At 35.7% G+C, this 23,219-nt stretch overlaps 1 protein-coding gene across 1 annotated transcript; it reads right to left on the bottom strand.

Moving 5' to 3' along the window:
• Positions 1–141: 141 nt before the first annotated feature.
• On the bottom strand, positions 142–21,992 carry LOC128856084 (acyl-CoA Delta-9 desaturase). The gene is made up of 6 exons (XM_054091456.1): positions 21,769–21,992; positions 7,421–7,987; positions 4,980–5,110; positions 4,492–4,883; positions 4,252–4,427; positions 142–726 (listed from the first exon to the last, which is right to left on the bottom strand). The coding sequence occupies exons 2-6, from the start codon at positions 7,914–7,916 to the stop codon at positions 566–568; spliced, it is 1,356 nt and encodes a 451-aa protein (XP_053947431.1). The 5' UTR covers positions 7,917–7,987; positions 21,769–21,992; the 3' UTR covers positions 142–565.
• Between the last annotated feature and the right edge of the window lie 1,227 nt (positions 21,993–23,219).

Raw genomic sequence — 23,219 nt, 5'->3', positions numbered from 1 at the left:
CACAAACACATACTCACCTATGCTCTGTAGCTTTTGGTGGTTATTTAAGGGCATGCACCTTTGGAAGCACAGGTATGTGCATACGCAGGTGTGTGCGTGTGCACATTTTCAGGTTCAACTTCGAATTAAAACAAAAACAGCTCCAGCTCAAGGTACATTTTTATTGTTATTCATTCCGTAGATTTGGTAGCAGCTGCAGCGATTACATTCTTACTTTTTAAAAATAGTATAAAGCACTAAGGAAATACTCAAGTAGGTGCACAAATGCATGAAAATATTTAAAGTTTTCAGATGGTCACATTTATACACCGAGTATTCACATATAAGTAAAATTAAAGGCAATTATGTATGTTACACATAGCAAGCACTGGATGTCAATAAAGCTTAAATTACGTCAAAATATACATTTGTGTGTGTATATGTATGTATTTAAGAATATTTTTTCCTTTCTAAAACTTGTACGACACTTAAGTCTAATTAACATAAAAATTTGAACGAATGTCGAAGTTAATACGAAATATTTTAAGAGCCTCCATTTACAAATCCATTATTTCGATTGCGTAGCTCACTTCATTTTAGCCAATTCATTGGCATCTTCTTTTGGTATGTCCCGATCTCCGAAGCCCCACACTTGGTCCTTATGAGCGAATTCGTCGGTGAGAAAGCGTGAACCATCGCCACACTTGGTAGCGCGTCGTTTAATCATATCAGGAGAGACTGACTTTCCTGCAAAAGAGGAAAGGAAAAATTTAAAATAAAGCTATGTAAAAAAAAAAATTATTTCAGAATTAATATTGTACATGTAGGTACATATGTGTGTATGTAATTTATGTGATATTTTAGGCACGTTTCCAATACTCAGCGGATTTATAAAATATTTTCTACACTTATTGTGGTCAGTAACTCTCTGTTGAATGAGACCTGCTACACCCGAATATCTCAGAACGTATATTAGAATTGTCCAATGAATTTTTAAGCATATGGTATACCATATTAACAAAATTAACACACCATATAGCAGTAGGTTCTACGACTTTAATCCACCTTAATCAAATTGGCTGGTTAGCTAATATTTATTGTTTTTTTTCTTATTTTTAATTCGATGTAGTATTTTCAAAAATATACACTAAAGAATTTAGAAAGGTTTTAAGTGCCAGATTATCAAATGTATATACGTATATATCTCGTATGTATGTAAAAATGCCACCTCTTTGGGAAATCAAAAAACAAATGAAAGAGGAAGAATTTCAAAATTGTTTGGTCTTGGAACATAATTTGTTTTTTATTTTTTCATTATCTCCTGGGAGGTTGAGAAATGAATTTGATACACTGCTGGGGGTTTGTGACTAATAGAAAACAGAAACAAAATTGGTTGAAGGAAACTGAAAGTCAAAATTTATTTTAAGTAACTACGCAGGTTCTTTTATTTTATCTGAGGCCGGTTTCCGATGTTTTTAGTGAGCCGAACAAACACTATTCTAGGGTAAGAAAGAGCTCTTCAATTCATGATTTTGATAAAATTGAGGAAAGTTCTTTACTGAATTTCGAGACCGGTGTATGTTGATGTCCAGAAAACGTGATGTGGTATCTGGTACAATTAAAATCGGGGCATATGAATTTGAAGTGGTGAAAACGACAACGCAATGAGCAGCACAATCGACGAGAGAATACAAGCAGCATAAAGAGCATTCTACTCACTTATTAAACTTCTTAAATCAAAGCGGCTGATTAGACCTTGCAAAATTACGCAGTGTAAATCGGACTATAGACCAGTTCTTTGCTACGGATCGGAGTCTTGGACAATAAGTGAAAAAGACAAAAAAAACTCAAGGTATTCGAGAGAAAAATGCTGAGGCTAATCCTCGGTGCAGTCAATGATAGCGGCGAGTGGCGTATAAGCCGAAACCGTGAACTGGACCTGCTTATAAGAGGGGAAAATGTTGTGCGGTTCATCAAAGCTCACAGACTAAGCTGGCTAGGCCATACCAAGAGCTCAATGAAAAATAATGGACGCTAAAACACTTGCAACGAAAGCAAGAGGCAGACCAAGATCAAGATGGATTGGCAAATTAGAAGACGGCATGCGGAAATTCGAAGTCAAACATAGGAAGCAAACAACCAAGGCTCAGGGCAAATGGAGACATTTTCTACAGCAAGCCAAAGCTCACACAGAGCTGTAGTGTCAAATTATCACGAGGATACCCATGGTTGATAGCACCAACAACCTTCCTCCTTTAATTTAATTACCCTTTTCTTATCTAATCTCATTTGGTGTCAAAGGTAAAAGGTAATTGGTCATGTTGTGATAAGTTGGACCTTAAGTACAAGTTCCATAAATATCTAAGCTACTGCCTTAGCTAGTGCCTTATATCTTGTTATGTAATTAGTGGATTTGAGCTAAGTCGGATCGTAAATACGATTTTTCGAAATATAAATATCGTTCACAACTCTTTACAGCTGCCGGCTATCGGACGAGTCACAGGTGCGGACGAGTCAGAATTGGAGGATAGCTGCGAATAAATATTTCCTAACAAATAAGCAGTCCCGGGGAAGTAGCGGGTGGTGGATATAGACGTAGTATAAGAGTAGTAGGTTGGGCAGTGGGCTCTGCGCAACCTCGTAAAACTACGAGGTCAAATCCATCACCAACAAGGCATGGTGATGGCTACCCTTTAATAAGCATTTAGCCCAAAACAGCGTGTGTCTTGTAGCAAGCGGCTGAAAAACGAAATGCCGCTCCTAACAGTTAAATCTAAGATGGATAGGCGGATAGAGACCCTAGGCTTACAGCGTGTCGCTACTGATTAAAATTTGTTTCTGAAACCTTCTAGTCTCGAACAGAAACGGTACTCTGCTACTGCGCTGACTTATTTACATCTCTAAATATGTATATATGTAAATATGGACAAAAGCATGCGAATTGTCTAGGAAGGCATCAATCAAAAACCACTGACCCGATTTTAACGATTTCTAGAAGTATGAAAGTCTGTGGTTGGTGTAATACAAAATAATTTATTAAAAAACAGACTTAAATATTATAATTTAACGCATATTTTTAAGAAACATCTATTCGCAAAAGAAACTTTTTCCTACCTGAATTTTTATTTGCAGAAATAGCAAATTATTACAAACTTCACTGAAATATTAAGATATGGATGTCAAGGGAAAGGTGTTTAAGGAAGCTAGCATTGCCACCTAGTTTTTGTGAAATTAACTCATTAGCCGCAAAAAATATTTAAAAATATATTTTAAATAAATAAATATTTCAAAAAGAGATTTAATTCAATAAAACAAATTGAACAGCGTTGCCATCTAATTGCAAAAATAAATTAAATTAATAACACTATTTAAGAGGTTAAGATATGGGCTAAAAAGAATGAACAACGCTGCAATAAAAATTATTTGAGTTTGGCGTTGCCACCTAACTCTTACGGCGAAAATGGTATGAACTAAGTATTGGCACGTGGTTATCGCGTCAAATATGTTTGTAAACGTTTTAGTTAATATTTGTTTTAATGGGGTTGACACTTATTTTTAGTGCAAAAAGAATTGGAGTTGCCAAATAATATCTACTTTTTCAGTGGACGAAAATCATTACTGAAAAGAGAAGCTCATGGTTTTGCGAACGGCCAATGTACATTAATGTCGAAAAATAAACGGAGTTCAGTTGACATACATTTGGAAAGATGCGGCTGTTGAGCAAGATGAGTCAGCTTTTTATCCAATTTATATAACCTAAAAGCTGCGGGTAATACTTTTAATGGGTTTGAAGTCTCCTAAGTTGTGTGCCAAGTTTGACTGGTTGCGGCAATGGATTCAAATTCAAGCAGCGCTCTTCGCTGTTCCCGAGTATGAAAATCAGACGGTTTTTATATTTGTGCCACCGATATTAAAACTGAAATTATTTTGTACAAGAAAGCTCTTTAGTAAATGTATGTACATACTTTAAAATAAAAAAAAATATCAACTGAATATAGAAATTGTTTTCTTTCTTTCAAAAATTTAATTTCGATAAGTGTCTTATTTGATGTGTTCCATTTTAGTTAGACTTTTTATAATTGAAGTTATCTAGTTTTTTCTTATTTTATTTAACTTTCATTTCATTTGTTCATAGACGACTTTTGCGAGTACTTTTTGGCAAACCCTGTATTTGGTTTTATAGAAACCAAAAAACTCACGTTTGGGTGCAGTAGTTATGGTAAAATGAAAACTATTTAAAATATTGATAATTTCATATATTGCACAACTCACTTCCAGTGGCCCAGCCTATTTTCGCACAGAAGTCAATAAAGGCAGTCGTGACGTTCAATTTGTAGCTGCCGAACTCGCCGGTCTTGTAGTCCCATGGAAAAACGTGATGATAATTATGCCAACCCTCGCCCAATGCCAAGAAAGCCACAAATCGGCTCTCCACCGAACTGATATTTCTAAAAAAATAATTATTTGAATGTTTAGCCAGTAGTGGAGGTATTGCAGAAAGTTGCAACTTACTTGTCATACGGCTTTCTGCCCCACATATGTGCAACACTGTTTACGAAAAAAGCAGCATTCAGTGTGCAGGTAAAACGCAGATTGAAGTTTATCCAAAACGATATCCACCAATTCTCTTTCCAGAAATAGCAGGGCACAAGCACAGGCAAAGCGATCGACAACAAGGCAAAGAGCGGTATGTAGTATTTGCGTTGGAACATGACCACTTTATCATTCTCCAAATCCGACATGTCGATGACTTTGCGCTTTTCAATCACTTTCGGATGTGGCGTTAAGAAGAGCCAGCCGACATGCGCGAAGAAAAAGCCTCGATTGGCATTGTGCGGATCGGCATCAGTTTCGGAAAATTTGTGGTGTATCCTATGGTCCAGCGCCCAAGTGTATGCATCGCGCTGTTCGTAGGAGAAAATTGTGCAAATGAAAAGAGAAAAGTGGAAAAAATTAATTAAATAATACTTGGATTGGAGAAATTCTGCTGTTCTACAAACCTGTCCGGCGATAGTGAAAAGGAATATCAGTAAGATGCGCAATGGCAAAGAGGCGCTGTAGGATTTATGTGACCAGAGGCGATGGGCTCCAGCGGTGATACCAATGCCCGAGCACCAAACATTGACAATCACTGAAATTAAAGTAATTATTTCGGAATTTTAATAATTATCACCTAATAGAACCACCAAGAACGCGACAGTACCCCAACACACACCACACATGCACACGAATATGGGTGAATTGAATGCCTATCTACGAGCGTCAAGTGAGTGTGCGAGTATGTCATAATATCGAAGCAAATCAACTGGATGCTGTCAAGTGGACTCAATTCTTCTGATATGCGTACATGCACATAGACATACACACATACATATGCAAATACTTTCAGCCATACATACACACGCGCATATATTTCAAATCGTTGGCATCTATGCTGTGTATGTCCACAGTTACACCTCTTCGTCCAATTGATTCTTCACAGCTAATTGTACTGGTCAAAGTTCACTTTTTATTAAAACAAAACATTTTTTTTTTATTAGTTTCAGCATTCAATTAAAATAACTCGAGCCTTGTAAAGGTTTTAGAAATAACATCAGAAATGCTTCTGTGCATGGCTAGCAACGAGTTTGATTCATCTATTTGTGTACAATATGTATGTATGTATGTAAATGTACGTGAGTGTGTATTATGTAAATATGTGACGTAATTATGCATGAAACTAAAATTGTAAAAACAATCAACGTAAACGGTAAATAAAGAATTTTTTCTATGTGTTATCCGGATTTATAGGAAACACTCTTGGCTTTGTGCCATAGGAACGGGAAGTTCCACTTCATGGCATTAGCAGTCATGCAACCGTTTGATTTTTGCTGTTGCTGTGACATCTTCATCGAAGTATCATACATACACACAGTGTCTCACAAAAGTATTTGGAATTATAATTACCCTAGCAAAAAGTTCGAAAAACGCGTTTGGAATTCGCTTGCATTCAAATATTAAATGTACCTTATGTTAGAAATGAAATCACCAAAGCCTCTCGAAGATACCTAGACAGACTGTCGTACCATGAAAACTTACTAGCAAGAAATCTTCTACACAATAGCATGAATGTCAAACGCCTTAAAAAAATACATATTTTGGATCTCCCAAACACATTTGAGGAAACATAATTGAGTTGTAGCGAATACAACTGTTTTACAATATATTGATTGGTCTCAATGGAGCGCAATCAATCCTGTCATGATTCTTATATTTAAAAAATTTGCTGATTGTCAACTGATAGATTGCAAATAAAATTTATTCATAATAAAAAAAATAAAAAAAATATTAACGGAGAATTTGAGTGCTAGCGCCAATAAACTTGGGCTTTCGGGGCATTATACCTTCCAGCAAGATAACGAACCAAAGCATACACCTCACAATACGAAGCTGGATATTACATAACACCCCGAATTATTGGAAACACCACCTCAGTCGCCGAATCTAAATCCAACCGAGCACTTGTGGGCAGATTTGGAAACGTAAAGTAACGTCAAGGGACAGCCTTAAAGCAGCGATACTCAAAGAGCAGGCATAGATATCAGCTGTGACAACGCGAAAGTTGGTTTTCGCAATGCAGAATAGATTAAGAGAAGCTACTAAAATGCAAGGATACGCTACTAGATATTAGTTAAAAATAGCTTAAATTATATGTATGTCTGGATTGGTTTTTCCGAATATTTTTGTGACATGTGAGTTCCCTTTTTAAGTCAATGGATTATTTACTTCCGTTTTTGCTTAAAATATTTTTAATTCAAGCTTAGATCACAATGAAATTACTGAATTAGTTTTTGAACAACAAAAAAAACTGAAAGGAGTTTCTGATATTTTATAACCTAGAAAAAATATTTCCGAATACTTATGTGAGGCACTGTATGTATAGCTACTAGAACGAAAATTGTTGTTAATTACAAGACAGACTACAATAAGACTATATAGGCCTCATATTTATGCCAACATTTAAATTCGTTTAAGCTTTCAGTATACCAGAAAGGTGCAAAAATTACTCTAAAAATATGAAAGTACATATTTACATGCATACATACCAACAAGTTGCTAATGTCATTGGATCTAGGAGCGTAAGCAAATATTTAAATAGACAAAATCGGTCCTCTATGAGATATTGGCATTCTTTGCTTTATTTACTTCACAAACATGCGTGCAACTTAAGTTCTCGGAACTTACACCTTCAATACGTACATACATACATACATATACACATATTTAAGTACATAAGTGGAAAAACTATTCAAGCATTCACAATTATTTAGCACATTTTTAGTTAATGCCCAGATGGGTATTTATGTACGAGGCTATGGAGAAAGACGAATATTCCAAATATATGCCTTTATGTGTGTATGCATGTAGCGGTGTTTGGTTTTATTTTTTGTCTTTGGCTTACCCCACAAAAATGTGTAGAAATTCGCTTGGAATAGCAAATAGATTCCATACAAGGAGCCGCCATGTAAAAAGATCTGGGCTATCAAATCTGGCCACCTGATCTGTGGGTCATACTCGGGCTCGCTGGACGCTTTTATTTGTAACCCTTCCTTCGATTCTGCTGGGTGTGGAATTTCTTTGTAGACAGCATTTTCTTCTTTATAACCTAAGTTATCAACTAACTCTTTGGATTGTTCCTTTTCTTCGTTGGTAACACTTGTTGCTGTAGCTTTACCGTTGACTGTGCATTGTTTTTGCTTGTGGCATATTCTATTTCTAATACTGACACCATTTGCATTGCCATCACTTTCACTGCATCGCGCGGCACTCAGTGTGCAAACATTATTATTATTGTTATTGGTGTTGTTGTTGTTCAAACAACTGCCATTCGCACAGACTATAGGCTTTGTAGTTGCATTGCCATCCGAACCGGCAGCGATGGGTGTCGAAAGGCACATTTTGAATATATTCTGTTGCCGTTATGATGAATGTTCTTTAAGATTCTCATGGATTAGTTGCAGCTCATTATCTGTAAGAGAAAACATTTTAAACATTTAGCTTACTTGATAATGACAGATATATTACGTGCCCCCAACGTTAAGTTCTGAAAGTTTTTCGCCTTATTTCGAGAATGAAATAAATTTAGTAATAATAATTTTTAAGCAACTCGTTTCAGACTTCGACAATTGGGAAGGGAATCTTTGAAATCACCGCTTTGAAGCTACACTCAAAAATAATCTTCATAAGAGTACCGCCAATTTGGGAGCCCCAGGCAAGATCTACTATTACCAGACAAAGTAGTCCACCCATTTTGTGTGAGAGTGTCTGTTGTGTAACTACCTCCATATGAGTTATCCATGCCTCCGTAGCTGAATGGGCCTGAGCGTGAATACTATTCGGTAGTTCGAGACCCAATGTCCGCATGAAACAGTAAATTAATACAAAAGGTTTTTTCAGATGGCGGCCGCTCTACGGTAGGCAAGACCAATAGCTCTGAGCAAATTAATGTCATGAAAAAGTGACTCACAAAAAAAAACCATCTGCCATTCGGAGGTGGTATAAAACTGTTGGCCCCTCCATTTATCGAACAACATCAAGACGCTTACCACAAATAGGAGGAGGAGCTCATCCAAAAACGCAACAAAGAGTATACGCGCCAATTACATTTACATATACATACATACATATACATATTTGAAATGTAAAAGTGACATTTTTGTCGTTCACCCCGTTTCAGATTTTCCAAAAAAAAACTTTGACTATTTTCTTTATTTTTTCCATTTTTTCACTGCGACTCATTGTATAGCAACTTGATTATCAAGCGATATCGATTGCTCACAGGCAAGTCACTGCATAACTTATCTATGCGGCATACGCACTTTTGTGGGTATTTATTTATGCCACAATGCATACTAGGGATGTTCCCATGCTGGAAATACACAGGTGAAGTAGTAAGGGCATGTACTTCTTAGATTTTCTAAAAGGGTGAAGTGCAGACATATAGAAAATGTGCCCCCTTTTGGACTATTTATTTATTCAGAAATCAATAAGGAATTGATCTCACGGACTACTTACTACAAAAATATATTTAACAAAAAAATGTTGTTACATTACAATTATTCTTACTCACTACATACAACAAAAATAAATTAAATTATAAAAATTAAGTTACAATACCCAGTTTAATTGAGCAAAAAAACATAGTTCCGATTTTGTAAAATGTACAATACATAGTTCAGTCGAATTCGAGATCTCATTGACCTCATGAAGAGGGCGAGCAATAGCAGCAATGCAGGCATAATTTGTTCTCAACGGATATTTATTACGCAAAGAGATGGTAGGGGCCGAAAAGTTAAGGAGAGACTGACAGTCAATTTCCCGCTTGCTAAAATTAAGAAAAAGACAGCAACAAAATCGATTTGCTACGTTCTAGTTGTTTAAGATTAATTAATATAGAAGTAAGCGGGATTTATGTGATGGAATTAATTCAAAAAAAATTCAGGAAAGAGAGCGCATGCTTAAGAAAAACCTTTTGTACTCGTTCAACTCTATCAATGGCGAATTGGTGGTAAGGTCTCCAAATAAACACGGAATATTCTAATGTAAATCGAACAAATGCAGTAAACAGCAACTTTAGAGCTCAAGGGCCTGCAAAGTTCGAACTATTCCTTCTTATAAAGCTAAGAATAATCTAATAGTCTAGAAAGAATAAAGGCTATATGATTAAGAAATGTAAAATATGCATCAAAAGCAGCTCCTAAATCTTTGATTTCTTCAGCAGATTGACATATATCATCAGCGATGGAATGATGTTAGTTGTTTCTGAACACATTATTATTGTTATTTATTATTATTATTAAGCGGTTGTCGAGAGACACTGCACCAATTAAGTGAACTTTAAACTTCAGCTTGAAGTTTATGTACTATAAATGCGCTGAGTTTGAAATAATAGAATGCATTTTTAAAGGGGCAATTCAATGGCGTTTTTGGGTAACGAATGTATAATAAAATATAATTTTTAATATAATTTAATTTAATAATTTAATCCCACCATTTGTTGCTCCTATATTTCGAAATAACAGGTGTGCTAGCTTTTTAAATCGGATAGCGTTTTATGATACTTAGGTATCGAGATCAAAGTTGAATCGTTCGCAGTCTATGCCTCCTTAAGGCCGCACATGGCTTGTATCGTCGTCGTAGCCGACACGCATTTGTCAAGCAGCGACGATGACGATGCGCCTTTCGATGCGCATACAAATCGATTTTGAGTTATCAAAGCCTACCACGTAATTTATTTTGTTAAATTATCTTTGCCGCCGAAAGAAAAATATAGGGAAAGGGAAATATTAAGGGGGGAGCCTGGTTAATGAGGTCTAAAAATTGTATCTCTTTGCGATTTTTTTTTAAGGAACAAATTAATTTAGCACTGCAAAGTTTTTTCTATCTTTTAATGAACATTTAAAAAGTATAAAAAATGTTTGTACTGGTTAAACTAAGTTGAAAAAAATGTTGTACAGCTCGTAATTATTATCTAAAGCAAAAAATTCAAATGGATTTCTAATTATCATGATTTTTTATTCTAGATGAACTAAGAAAACTGAGAGAAATTCCAAAATTTCAACTTTTTGGAGGTTTTAAAGAAAAAAATGCCTTTCTATAAAAAAAAAATTCACTTCAACTTGGTATAAAAATCTTGAAACATTTTTTTGTATCTATTTTGTTAGTTCAAACAGAAGAGAATTTAATACTGAAGGGAACAAGCTATGATTCATTTCAAAAGGTTCATTAGTTATTTTCATTCATGTACGCCAATTCAAAGAAATCATAAGATTTTGGGGATTGTGGGTCGATATATTTTAAGAAAGTCAATTAAGGGATTATTCAGAGACATAGAGATTAGGCTGAAGCTGATTCCATATTTCACATATTTCACGGAATATCCATAAATACTTCTAGAGAGGTTTTGTACTAATTGAAACAAGTTGCGGCATTCGTAAATTTTTAGTACGAGAATTTCAGTTAAAAAACGTTCAATTAGTAGAAAAGCTTCTTCGCAACTACCACCAGCTAAAAATTAAATAAACATGTTGGTATAAATAGGATACTGATTTTTCATATACTATAAATGTACTAATTGACAAAAAATTGCTGTTTAGTCGAATGTTGTTTATGATTCTGAACACCGTCTATTCTATAAAGATTTCGATAACAGTTACAATGTGCGGCTCTACAAACTTCGTTTCAATAAATGAATACAATCGTATAAAATCTGGCAAATATTTGCGTTTAAGTGATGGTATAGAGGTATGCATGTGCACTGCTACATACATACACGTACATATCTATATAGTACAATACTATGTAGATACTTGTAATATGGGCTCCACAAGCTTCTTATCTTAACAACTCACACTTGAAATAAGTGAACGAGTCTTTGAATGCCCTTTAATCAAAGTATAAAGAAAATAGGCGTATTGTATAAGAATCACGAAAATCACCAAATTACCACATGCATATACCCATCCATGTTAACTTATCGAGTAATTATTGTAATGACTACTGATTACCTCTTCGGAACTCATACTAATAATCATAAATGCTCCAATAAAATATGCGCTCCTATTAACAAATCATCAGACAGTGAATTGTTATCATATACAGACATCTTCGAGAGTGACAGGCACAAAATATAAAATATATATTGTAAGTAATTACATGCTTGTGGCAGTTTGGTGGTACAGGACGTATGAGTGCCCTGTTTTATGATGCGCCCAATTTGTATTAAGTGTGCCGATAGCTTACATGTTTGAAGCAGGGCATGGCATAGACATGAAAAGTCTTTCTTTAACTATTATTTAAATGGAGAGAGGGAAATTCACAAAATGCCTGAGTATTCCACTTTTTTATTAGGATTCCAAATTTAGTGCCTAATAGGAATCCGTTTGTTGGTGGGAGCAAATCTATCTATTTACAATACATATTCATACGTACCCATTCATAAGTACCAGAATAATGTTACTTTATTTCGTTTACTAGATCAATCTTAAACAAATTTTTCTGAATTGTGATATCCTTTAATAGCCAATAAAAAACACTTACAAATTTATTATTAACGATTTTGGAACTAAGTATAGTTTGACTTCAAATCTACATGCGACGAGGCAATACGACTTTCTCTTGGGGAAGATCAAATGAAATCACAAAAATTATTATTAGAGATGAAGAAAGAGGCCGAAAATTCTGCATTTTTATTACTTCAGAAACTTTGGGATTTAATCAATATTAAAAAAAAGAATAATTTTTCATTAACCCTCCGTTGGACACCCTTTTTAAAGCCCTGTTCGAGTATTCTTTTTACAGGTTACATCCATAAATCAATAAAATATTAAATTTTAGGAAACTACATTGAAGTTTAAGTCGTTAGCTATAACAGAAATATGTTAAATTCACGTCCAAAGTCGGAAAAGTTTGGCCAGACCCGAGTGTCCAGTTAAAGAACGAATTGGGCACTCATCTTGATGAATATCTCATGCCAAAAGTTGTTTAAAACTGGTATCAAAGCCAAAATTTTCTGTTTAGAAAAATGCTTTAAAATATCTACATATCAACTGCTACAGATCAGCTCTAAGTGAAGGCACATTCTCTGGCAAAGTGGCAATGCCGATAAGGAGTTGTTTTTATATTTCAATATAAAATTCAGAGGTGAGGTTCATCCCAGTAGACAAGGGCGGCAGCCCTTGGTCATGAAATACCCGAGTCATTCCGGTACGTAGAACGGGCTGCCATGGAAAAGGAAAAATATGTATTTAGAGAATTTAATGAGTATATAACTGTAAAATTCTGTGGTCGTATACATTACATATTATACAAATGTAATTGTTTTCTTAATATTATTACAGTTTATGTAACTGTTACTCCTTAAAAATTCGTCTATCAAAAAATTTAAATTCAAAAATTGTTTACCAAAAATGGTAAATCTACGTTTGGATAGAGCAGGATAATGGTGGAAGTGCGAGATCGTCTATTCCTCTTCCATCAGAAGACATGCCATTGCACGCGCATCCTCCGGGCATGTCTGCTTATTAGGCAGTGCTCTGTTATAACTTAAATCAGTATACTAAGGCTGTGCTTAATTTGGCTTAGCAAAGATTCTGTGCGTTTAGCAGTAAGAGCCGCCACAATAGTCGGGCGATCCTGCAGTTCATTACGCTATCTTTCATTCGCTGCTCTTACAATTTCCCCAGCCAACTTCGTGCCGAGTCTCGCTAGTTCAGTGGCCCTACAGTTACCCTCAATGTCGCAATGGCCAGGAACCCATGTTACCTTTAGGTGAAATGACTCAGCCATCTCGTTAAGAAATGTGAGGCGTTTCATGGGTGCCTTAGAGGCTGTTGACTATTTTATGAGAGATTCTGTCGCCGCCTGACTATCAGTGAATATGTAGGCATCATATCCAGTTATCACAACACACTGTACCAGTGTGTGCCATCATTTGAGCCTGAAACTGCCACTACATTAGTCGGGGAGCCGAAAACTGAAAGAGATCTCCAAAATGTTCGGAATATACACCTCCGCCCACACTGCCCTCGAATTTTAAGCCATATGTTTATGCATGAATGGACTTGTACAGAATAACAGGTTGAAGTGCATTTTGGAATGGAGGCATCAATCTCCAATTTAGCATACATACTAGGGTCGTTTGAAAGGCCCGTACAGCAATAAAAACTAATTAATTGTTTGGGGTAAACCTTTTTTGTTTTGCGTCTCCACTTCGTTCAACGCTGTTCTAGTTTATTGACCTCTTCCGGATAATAAGATTTGTCCAAGTCTGAAAAGTAGCCATTCGTTTCTGCAATCACTTCCTCGTTTGAATAAAATCTTTTTCCCGCCAGTCAGTCTGAGGGAGCCAAGTTTGAAGCATTAGAGGTATGTGAAACGAGTTGACTTCAACTGCTGAGGCGTGAGCAGATGCGGTGTGGTAATGGAAAAGGAAAATCACTCGACTTCCTCGAACACAAAAAATAAACCGATATGGCGAAACTTTTTGGGGTTCTTCCAAGAGATGCTACTAATTAAACATAACCTCGATACACGCCAGCAGTGCTAACTCTCTGACTTTGCACGAACTTGACCCTCGTACATTTTGGTAGCTTAAATTTGGCTTTACAAAACTTAAGAGATAACTGTAATACTTAAGATCATAAACCATATTTATCTATAGCTGCAGTTGTATGGTGAAGCAAAAGTGGTTAGAACAACGTAAACAAAATTTTACGAACAAAATGTTTTCAGATAAGATTGTAATATAATTTTTTTATTTATTTATCTTTGTCCCATTTTTTTATTTTTTATTATTATTGTTTACGTAATCGTGTTTAGACGCATGTGCATACAAAATTTATTGGCTTTTCTTATCGCGCAATGCCTTATTTCCGCATAATTTTGGTGTTATCTGTTGTTTAGTGTATATATCGATGAATTCCACTTTTGGGCCACCAGGTGTTCAATGAATCATTTCAGATTTTGTATTATTTTTAATGAAGAACGGGGAGAAACACGGAAGTTTTTTAAGCATTGATACATACCTGAAATGGGCAATTGAATTTGATTCTAAAACTGATTGATTGGCGAATGTTAGGAGATAAGATACGATTGGGTGCTTATAGTGGGCAGCGATTCAGAGAGTTTTGCGCTATCCCCATTTTATGAAATAATATGAACTACACTGGCCAACAAAAATTTGTTTCTAATTTTTACATGCACACTTTCGGTGTTTTCATTTATTCCATTCATTCCATTTATATTAGTCCAGCAAAAGTAGCAATCAGATAATTACGTGGTCTGCAGCCTCTGTCACTTACACTTACGTAGCAAAGCTTGTGAAGATGATTGGTACACTTCCTTTGCTAGTTGATGTGACTAACAACGCTTAGCTTTTGTGAATAATAAAATACAGTAAGATTATAAACAGCTGCCCAACGAATATGTATGTGGGTGACACGAAAATAATAATTTTGGTTTTATAATGGGGGTATGTAGCAAAATAAAAATTGGCATACAGGATCCATGTGGCAAAAACCTTGTAGATCAGTGTAGCTATAGGGTAAGCCAACTTAATAAAGAGCGCTTCATAATTTATCCGGACAGTCTTCTAAAAATGGATTTACTTTCAGGTTTGAGTATAATAAAAAGTAACCTTCAAAGTTGAAAAATTTGGATAGCGTCTTTTAAAATGTAATATCTTCGGCTCTTTTAAGCATACGAATATGTATATTACATAATATTTTTGTCTTGTAATTTTTTATGATAAGATATACTTTAAAAAAAAAATTTGTTCAAGATTTTTGGAAAAGCACTTTTCTTTGAAAAACACCCACTATCAGATTTTTTTCTAATTTTTTATTAACGCCTAGCTTAGTAATCCCGGCGAGTTCACCTGTTGCCCTACGTGCAATATTTTCTACCATAAAAAACCTAGGCGACATAATTTTCCTTATGGGCAACTTCAATGCGAAACTAGGAAACCACAACTCTTTTATAAAGCAAATCATCGGTGTACATGTGTGCGAATCATGCAACAACAAGGAAAATCCATAAATACTATACACTTGGATCTCACCCAGTAGGAAGAGTCATAACCAAAAACCGTCAAGATCAAGCTGCAAAGCAGAATGAAACCCAATACTCTCATACTCACTGATGTCTAATCAGCGATTCAATGTCCAACTGCTCACTATCCAGAACAACAAAGGTTGGGGAGCTAAAAATGCCACTCTCAGGCAAATCGCTGAAAAGAATAGTGGCACAGTAAAAGCCACCAATATCGAACCATGAATTTCTGATACTACTTGGGGCATCATTCAGCGCGGAAATGAGCTCAAAAGGCAACTTAGCAGCGACGGCTACCTGCGGTCAGCCTGCAGAGATGCGGCAAAACAAGTATCGAAATCATCGATCAGCAACGATAAGAGAAAGTTCATTGATTATCTTATCAGCGATGCCGAAGCGGCAGCAGAAGCAAACAATATGAGGCAACTGAACCGCGTAGTTGGCCGCCTAACCAACCTGCAGAGTACTAATCAGCCGAACAGAGATCTGAATGGTACCTTACTGACTTTCAATGATGACCCGCTCAGTAGATGGAAAGAAAGCTTTGAAGCAATTAGCAACATAGCTTTGAAGTGGGCACAACAACAACCAGCAGCAAAATAACAACATCCTGCCCTAGTCTGGCAGAGATCAACGATGCAAGTAAGAAGCTGAAGTTCAACAAAATCACTCAAAGAAAATGGCATTCTATTGATCGCCGCCCCACAATTTTCAGCGGAAATTCCTCATCCCCACATCACCGCTGCCCAAGGAAGGTGATTTGCGTGACTGCGGCAACGGGCAAGGTATAACGACGTCATAAGTCACCCTGCATAAAAGAGATATCGTATGAAGTTTCATCAGACATATTGAGAACCTGGACTTCACCGATCACGTCTGCCTCGTATCTCACAAACTCGCGAAGACGGTCAGACTAGTCACACTGACACGCACTGTGGAACTGGGACTGGAGGTCAACATCGCTAAGACCGAAGCTCAGAGTCAACCACAATGAAGGAATTTGTCGAAAGCTTCTTCTACCCTCGGCTGCACTATCAGAGCCGAGCAGAAAGGGCAAGTGTTGTCTAGCTGATTTTAATTTATCTGTATATATTGTACAAGTTCGGAATTTGGAAGTAAATCGGTCAATTATATTAGATTCATCATATAATTCGTGGAAGAATTGAATTTTTCTTATTATACTCTCATACAAAATATGCAACATTTTCCAGAGCGAAACGTGCAACGTTTGCCTAATAATGCCATTTAATGAAAAAAAGTTCAGTTCAGCCCCAAAAGCAAACCCTTTTGCTTAAATTTGTTGGCCTGAAGCTCTGCGTACCGATACCGACACAGCAGTAGGACACATCTGGTCGCTCAGCCTTCCTCCTCCAATGGACGCATTTCAGGGTACGCAACATTGCAATGTATCGACACATCCAAAGCAACCAAATTAAAAAGAAATAAAAAAAGGACAATGGAAAATATAAAATTGCACTAACAAAAACTATGCATGTATGTGTGTGTTTGATGGAAATTTATGATTGCGCTGGGCTAATCTCATTGAAGGCTTCTGAATCAGATTACTTCCACGCATACATACATACAATTATTTACATTGACAACACGTCCCACGCCAGCTGAATAATTTCCTGCTAAACACACACTTTTCATACCTTAATTCATATTTGGCATTCAATTCGGACATTTTCGCTCTGTTGTGGGCATTTAATGTGTTTAGCGCACGCAAAGTCATGGGCATGCAAACATACGTATTTATTTATGGCCGATATAGCCGATATTCAGACATGCGTACATACATACTTATATCGTTTCAAAATTCACGAGTTTTCCAAATGGATTTTCAAACAAACAAACGCCAATCCAACAGTCTACAGCTGACATATTTTTGATAAACTGAAAATTAGCTGTCGTATATAAAATTGCTGAGTAGAAAAGAGGATTGTGCGAATGAGAAGCAATTATTTTTTTATTACATATTTATGATTCTTTGCTGTTACTGAAAGCATTCATAAAATTATTGTGGGTGGCATAAATTTCGTTTTCAGTATGGCTGGACAATTCCTCGAATAAAATTTAGAGATATTAATTTTTCTGCGCGTGTGCAATTTTTTGAAAAAGTATATTATTTACATACATATGTACATACATACATACAGACCTTGCACTATGGAAACAATAGAGCGCACACACAAAATAGCTGGGCCTTTTGAAGAAAATTAGGCTACGAATAGTTATGATTTCCCAATTTCTTTCACGAAATTTCGTTGAAGAGTTGTAGTTTATTTGAAATACACTCGTGTGTGTGTGTGCATATTCGTATGTATTATTGAAATGAAAACATGAACCATAGGAATAATTAATTTAATAAGAACGTGATGCACAGTGCTCTACATGTATGTATGTATATGCACAAAACAAATACAAATAGAGAAGAAAACTCATAAAAAATGGGTCAGTGGTGGTTTCCTTAATGCCTTTCAGGCCCAGTTCGTGTTCAAAGCAGTGGAATTGACATGTGCCTCAAATTATTATTTGATTAATATCAGCGACTGGCATGTCAGTTTGTACACACACACATATGCATGCATACACATATACACACCTATGCATTTATTTACTTGTTATGCTGTCCACAATCATATTGCATTGCACTGATGATTGACAATTCGTATGGGCATTCACTTAAGAACTGTTAACTACAATAAACCGGCATTGTCGAAGCGTAAAATGCCTTATGCCTTTTGAATTTGCAATAATAACAAATAAAACATAGTAATTAGAATATTTAAGGCAGCTGATCAAAGCATTACCCCATACAGCATTGCCCCTCCACATAAGTGAAATATACACACACCTGTTTATATATGTATGTGAGTACGCACCTATAGTTTGTTGTTTTATAGTGCCGTTGGCTCGATATGATTATGCCATGCGGCGAACCAAATATGTAAATATGTGCATTCGTACATCGCAAATGCTGAATTTTTCGCAGAATCCGCACGCATACATACACACATTAAATACATAAGCATGAGTATTACTTCAAACAGATTTTCTCACTTGAAATTCCCTTTTAAAAATTGTGTCACTGCCACGGATGTGACATCATTGTTTACAAATATGTATGCATGTATGTATGTATGTTTATGAACATGAACATGAAAACCCAGACAAACAGCAGATGAAAACTTTTGTTTTTACATATTATTCCACTACCCAATGACACCAGGTCTCTTCGACTCAATTCAGTTTACAACAAATTTTCTTCTCTCTACACACAAAACTAGCTTTTACTAATTACTTCATCGCTAAGCCACTGAGCCACTTTTTGAGTGCTAAGCCACTAATTTATGCCAAACTGCATGGTCGGATATTTCCAGATATGTACATACATATGCATGTATGTGTTCGTGCGCTCCGGAAGCAAAGCTTGAGATCAAGGTCGATGGCAACGGAACGCGCCTTCGACTCATCAGCCAATTTGTTGGCTTTAAGATAAAATTGTGTATCAAGTCAAAAGTTTATTACAACATTAGGTTACGGTGGAGAGAGAAGTAAGAATGAAGAAAACATAAAGATACAAATCCCTCAATGCCACCAGCTTCACTTTTATGTATTGAATATTAACTCTGAATCTCGCTTAGAAGCTGATGCGGTATTTTCAAGTGTATGCCTGGGGCAGTCAAATCAAATTTGTTCAATCAGCAAATCTCGCTTAAAAAAACTATTTGTTTATGCTTCGTTCTGTGAAATCAAAATAAAAAGGCATTCAATGGATCGAATTGGCCTTTTTTATTCTTGCCACCTCGCTCTGAATAGAAGCATATCTACAAAAAATACATGCATACGAATACAAATAAATATATGTACGAGTATGTATGTGCATGTCCCAACTGGGAATTGGGTAATCGACTACTAAAGCAGCTGACTTTTAGAACACTTACTGAAATTAGATTTTAGTTGGCTTTAAGAAGTCAAGCGAAGACCAGTCAATGCTTGAAAACCAGCAAGAAAAAGTATAGGTATTTTAATTTTTCATCTCATTTTTAAAAAATATTTTAGAATTTGTATTGGTAGGTATATTCCGCACTGCCACTGTATTAGTGCGAATTAGTTGAGAAATAATGCATCCAAATTGAACTTACACTTAGGTCAGTTCCCTACAGGGGTGGTGTCTGAAGTGATTTTCTGTTCGCACTTTCAATTTCTTAAAATTTGAATTAAGTTTGTCAATGTATGCGGATGCCTAAATTAATACTAATGTGTCATGCATACATACATGCACATGCGCATATGTATGTTTGTATAAATGAAAGTTTGCAATTACTTAACTGCCACTTAAAAAACCTATAACTAAAGCGCACAGGCGGGGTCAATTGATAGTCATGCATACAATATTTAAAAATGGTCGTAACGGTTTTTTAAGAAAAAGGCAAATACGTAGGCCTACATGTATGTACGTGTACGGAATATAATTTTTTCAAAATCATGAAAATTGTTTCGCCATTTCCAAGTGGGCCAAGAAGAATTACTTATACAGTTTTGCTATGTGTAAGAAGACATTTCAATTAATGCGTGCTTTTGGTTTCTAATAGAAAAGCGTTTTCCTTTTTACATTGCAATCGCCACAATTTATGTTGCCTATATTTCAAATATTGTCTGAGTTTTTGAAACAAACCTACAAGAACCAAATTCGTTCCCACGACAGTCAACGTTACCGGAATGGCACAGATTTATATCCGATCGAGGGTTAGTCACTCCAGCACCATTATTCGTACATATAAGGGCAACGTTTATGTTCCTACAACAACAACAACCAAATTGGGGAGGGCAATGGAAATAAATATCTAAACAAATTTGAACAAATCTAATCCCCTCTGCTTTCGTATTTCATCAAGAGCGTTCCTTCCCCATGTCCTTCTTTTTAAGTATTCCGAAAAATAAAACTAAAGTTTTTATTTCTAATAGTAATAATAAAGAGAAAAAGTTTGATGTTATTTAAAAAAGTAAAAAGTAGCTTTGGCTACTGAATTGAAAAAAATATTCAGCCCTTTTTATTGTTTTGAAAAATTTGAATTGTTTTATTTTGGTACATATACGTATGTATGTATGTACGTACAACTCAAGTTAATTATTTAGTTTCCTAGAAGAGCTGCGTTTGTAGTTGCTGCCTCTTTTCTGAACCCTTTGCGGTCGTATTAAATTTGGAAAGGATGTCGCACTGTCCGTTGATAGAGCAGTGATACCAAACATGTAAGATAAAGGATAAAGAAGATTTATTAATTTTATAAATAAATAGGCATACAAATCGTATGGTTGCTTCTTGTGGTGGCTAAGAGTAGATATACGACCGCAAAGGGTTAAATTAAAAACCCTCTCGACTTCTGGTAATGAAACTTGGAATGAGTGTTTTAATGCTAAGCAGGTAGGTTTTTGTTAAATTTACAAATTTTACACGTCACACAAACCACAATATTTTGCAAAAAAGTTTCTTAACAATTTTTTAATGTGAATACTCTGACGACTGCTAAGCGTTTTCAAATTATTATTTCATTTTTATTTTTATTTCTTTTTTTATTAAAAAAAATTGCACCATAATAAAACAAATTTTTTTTCGTAAATTTATCAAATTTTTAATTCATGAAGATTTAGTAGACGCAAGTTCGAGTCGCTCAGAAAATGGAAAAAATATATACCTAGATCAGTTTCAGCCTCTAATTTTATTCTATTGCTAGTCTATTGCAAGTCAAAACAAGCACACATATAAAGTTACACCTACATACATGGGTACTTACAAATTTCTATTATTTGTTTGTTACACACACATTTTTTATTTTTTTATTATTTGAAAAATCTGAAAATATTTATCTTGATTTGTATTGAATCACTTTAGCAGAACTATTTCAAAACAAAATATACGGCAGATTGCCACAAGCACATGAACACATCGCTTCGATTGCCACTTGCTCGCAGGCCTCAATATTTATTAAATGGTTTTACTTTACATTCATATGGCACTAATTAGCAGCTAAATATTTGAATTTCATATTTTCGACTCTCATCCACACACTCATATGTATGTACCTACAACCCCCTTTTTTTCTTAGTGTGTTAAAAATATTTATAGTATTTGGCTAGCGACACTGGCTATATTTAAAAACCAAAGATTTAAACATTACAACAAATTATGTGTATCACCTTGTGGAAACCACTGGCGACAGATGTGAGCGCAGCGTTTGACTCAAAAAAATCGAAACACACTTGCCGCTGTAAATAATACTCAATTGTTTTCTGTTGACTTTTTGAGTTGACTTGAGTTTAATTAAAATTTAGTAATTCAAACATTTTCAAGCGCAAAACCACTAACGAATAAATGCGTCTCAACAAACCGAACTTCCTCCAGTGACTGACTGAGTGGCAACCGGCTCCACTAACTCATAAATACGTATGTATGTACAGATATTTCAAAGCGCGCACACTGCCACACACCCACGGCACCCGCACTAACGTGCACACATACATACATGCATAGTTACATAGTTACATTCTATTTACAAACGTAAAAGCAATTTAGTACATAAGTAATTGTGTGTGTGCGCGCATTTGTACACATGTACATACATATGTATGTATGCATGCTGGAAAAGAAATGTGGCCGATCAAGAGTAGGTTAGTAGTGGAGTAATTGAGGAGCGCAATGGAGCGGCAGCACCCTGAATGGCGGTGGAGCACCGTCGCTCACTATTCTGTTTATCATGGGGCTTTTTTTATTTATTGTATGCATGCATGTATGTGCATATGTATGTGAGTGTGTTTGCTTATTTATTTACTATGAGCGCTGGTCTGACGCGCCAATATCGTTTGGAGCATTTACCCTTATATCTGTGCGGTCCCATCGGGGCGCAGCAGAGTTCAACGCGCAGAATGTGTCACCACACTTGACCAAGCGGCCGCCTCTCGTAAACAATGTACAAGTAGTTCAAAGTCAATGTTCAACGTAAAAGCTTATTACGACTAGCGCGGAAACTCACTCACACTCAAGTGAATATAATGATGAAATAGAAGAAAAACAAAAAAGATAAAGCAGTAAACTAGAAAAAAAAACAATAGTGACAAACATAACATACATATGTATGTGCAAATGAAGGTGTTGAGGGGGCGTTTGGATAACAGAAAAATAATCCCCCTCGTTTTTTATTTTTGCTGACAACATCACTTGCGCAATTGTTGTTGGAGTTTGATGGTATTCTTTGCCGGTAACATGAGAACTGTTGATGTCAACAACAATCTCAGTGGAACATGTTGGGTTTGAAGTTGTGGAATGTGCTGGTGTTTCAGATATCACTTTTGATTTCTCTCAACGTGTATTGACCCATACTTGTGCACAGCCATACACATACACGCATAAATAAATATAATACAAATAATATACATACAAACATGACTAGGGCTTTCAAACACAAACGCAATCACATAAACGTATGTATGTATGTATAGTTTTACTGTTTACATACACACTTACCGGGCCATAAGTGGTATTTGACTAGAGCTGTTTTAGTTAGAAACTATTCATAGTTAGAATCTGAGAGAATTATTTGTATCAGCAACATACGTCTAGTATAGGATCTAGGATTTCTTTATCCTTTAAC

This window comes from Anastrepha ludens, chromosome 2, assembly GCF_028408465.1.
Source record: "Anastrepha ludens isolate Willacy chromosome 2, idAnaLude1.1, whole genome shotgun sequence".
Taxonomy (NCBI): Eukaryota; Metazoa; Arthropoda; class Insecta; order Diptera; family Tephritidae; genus Anastrepha; species Anastrepha ludens.
This window is presented reverse-complemented; position numbering and strand designations above follow the sequence as displayed.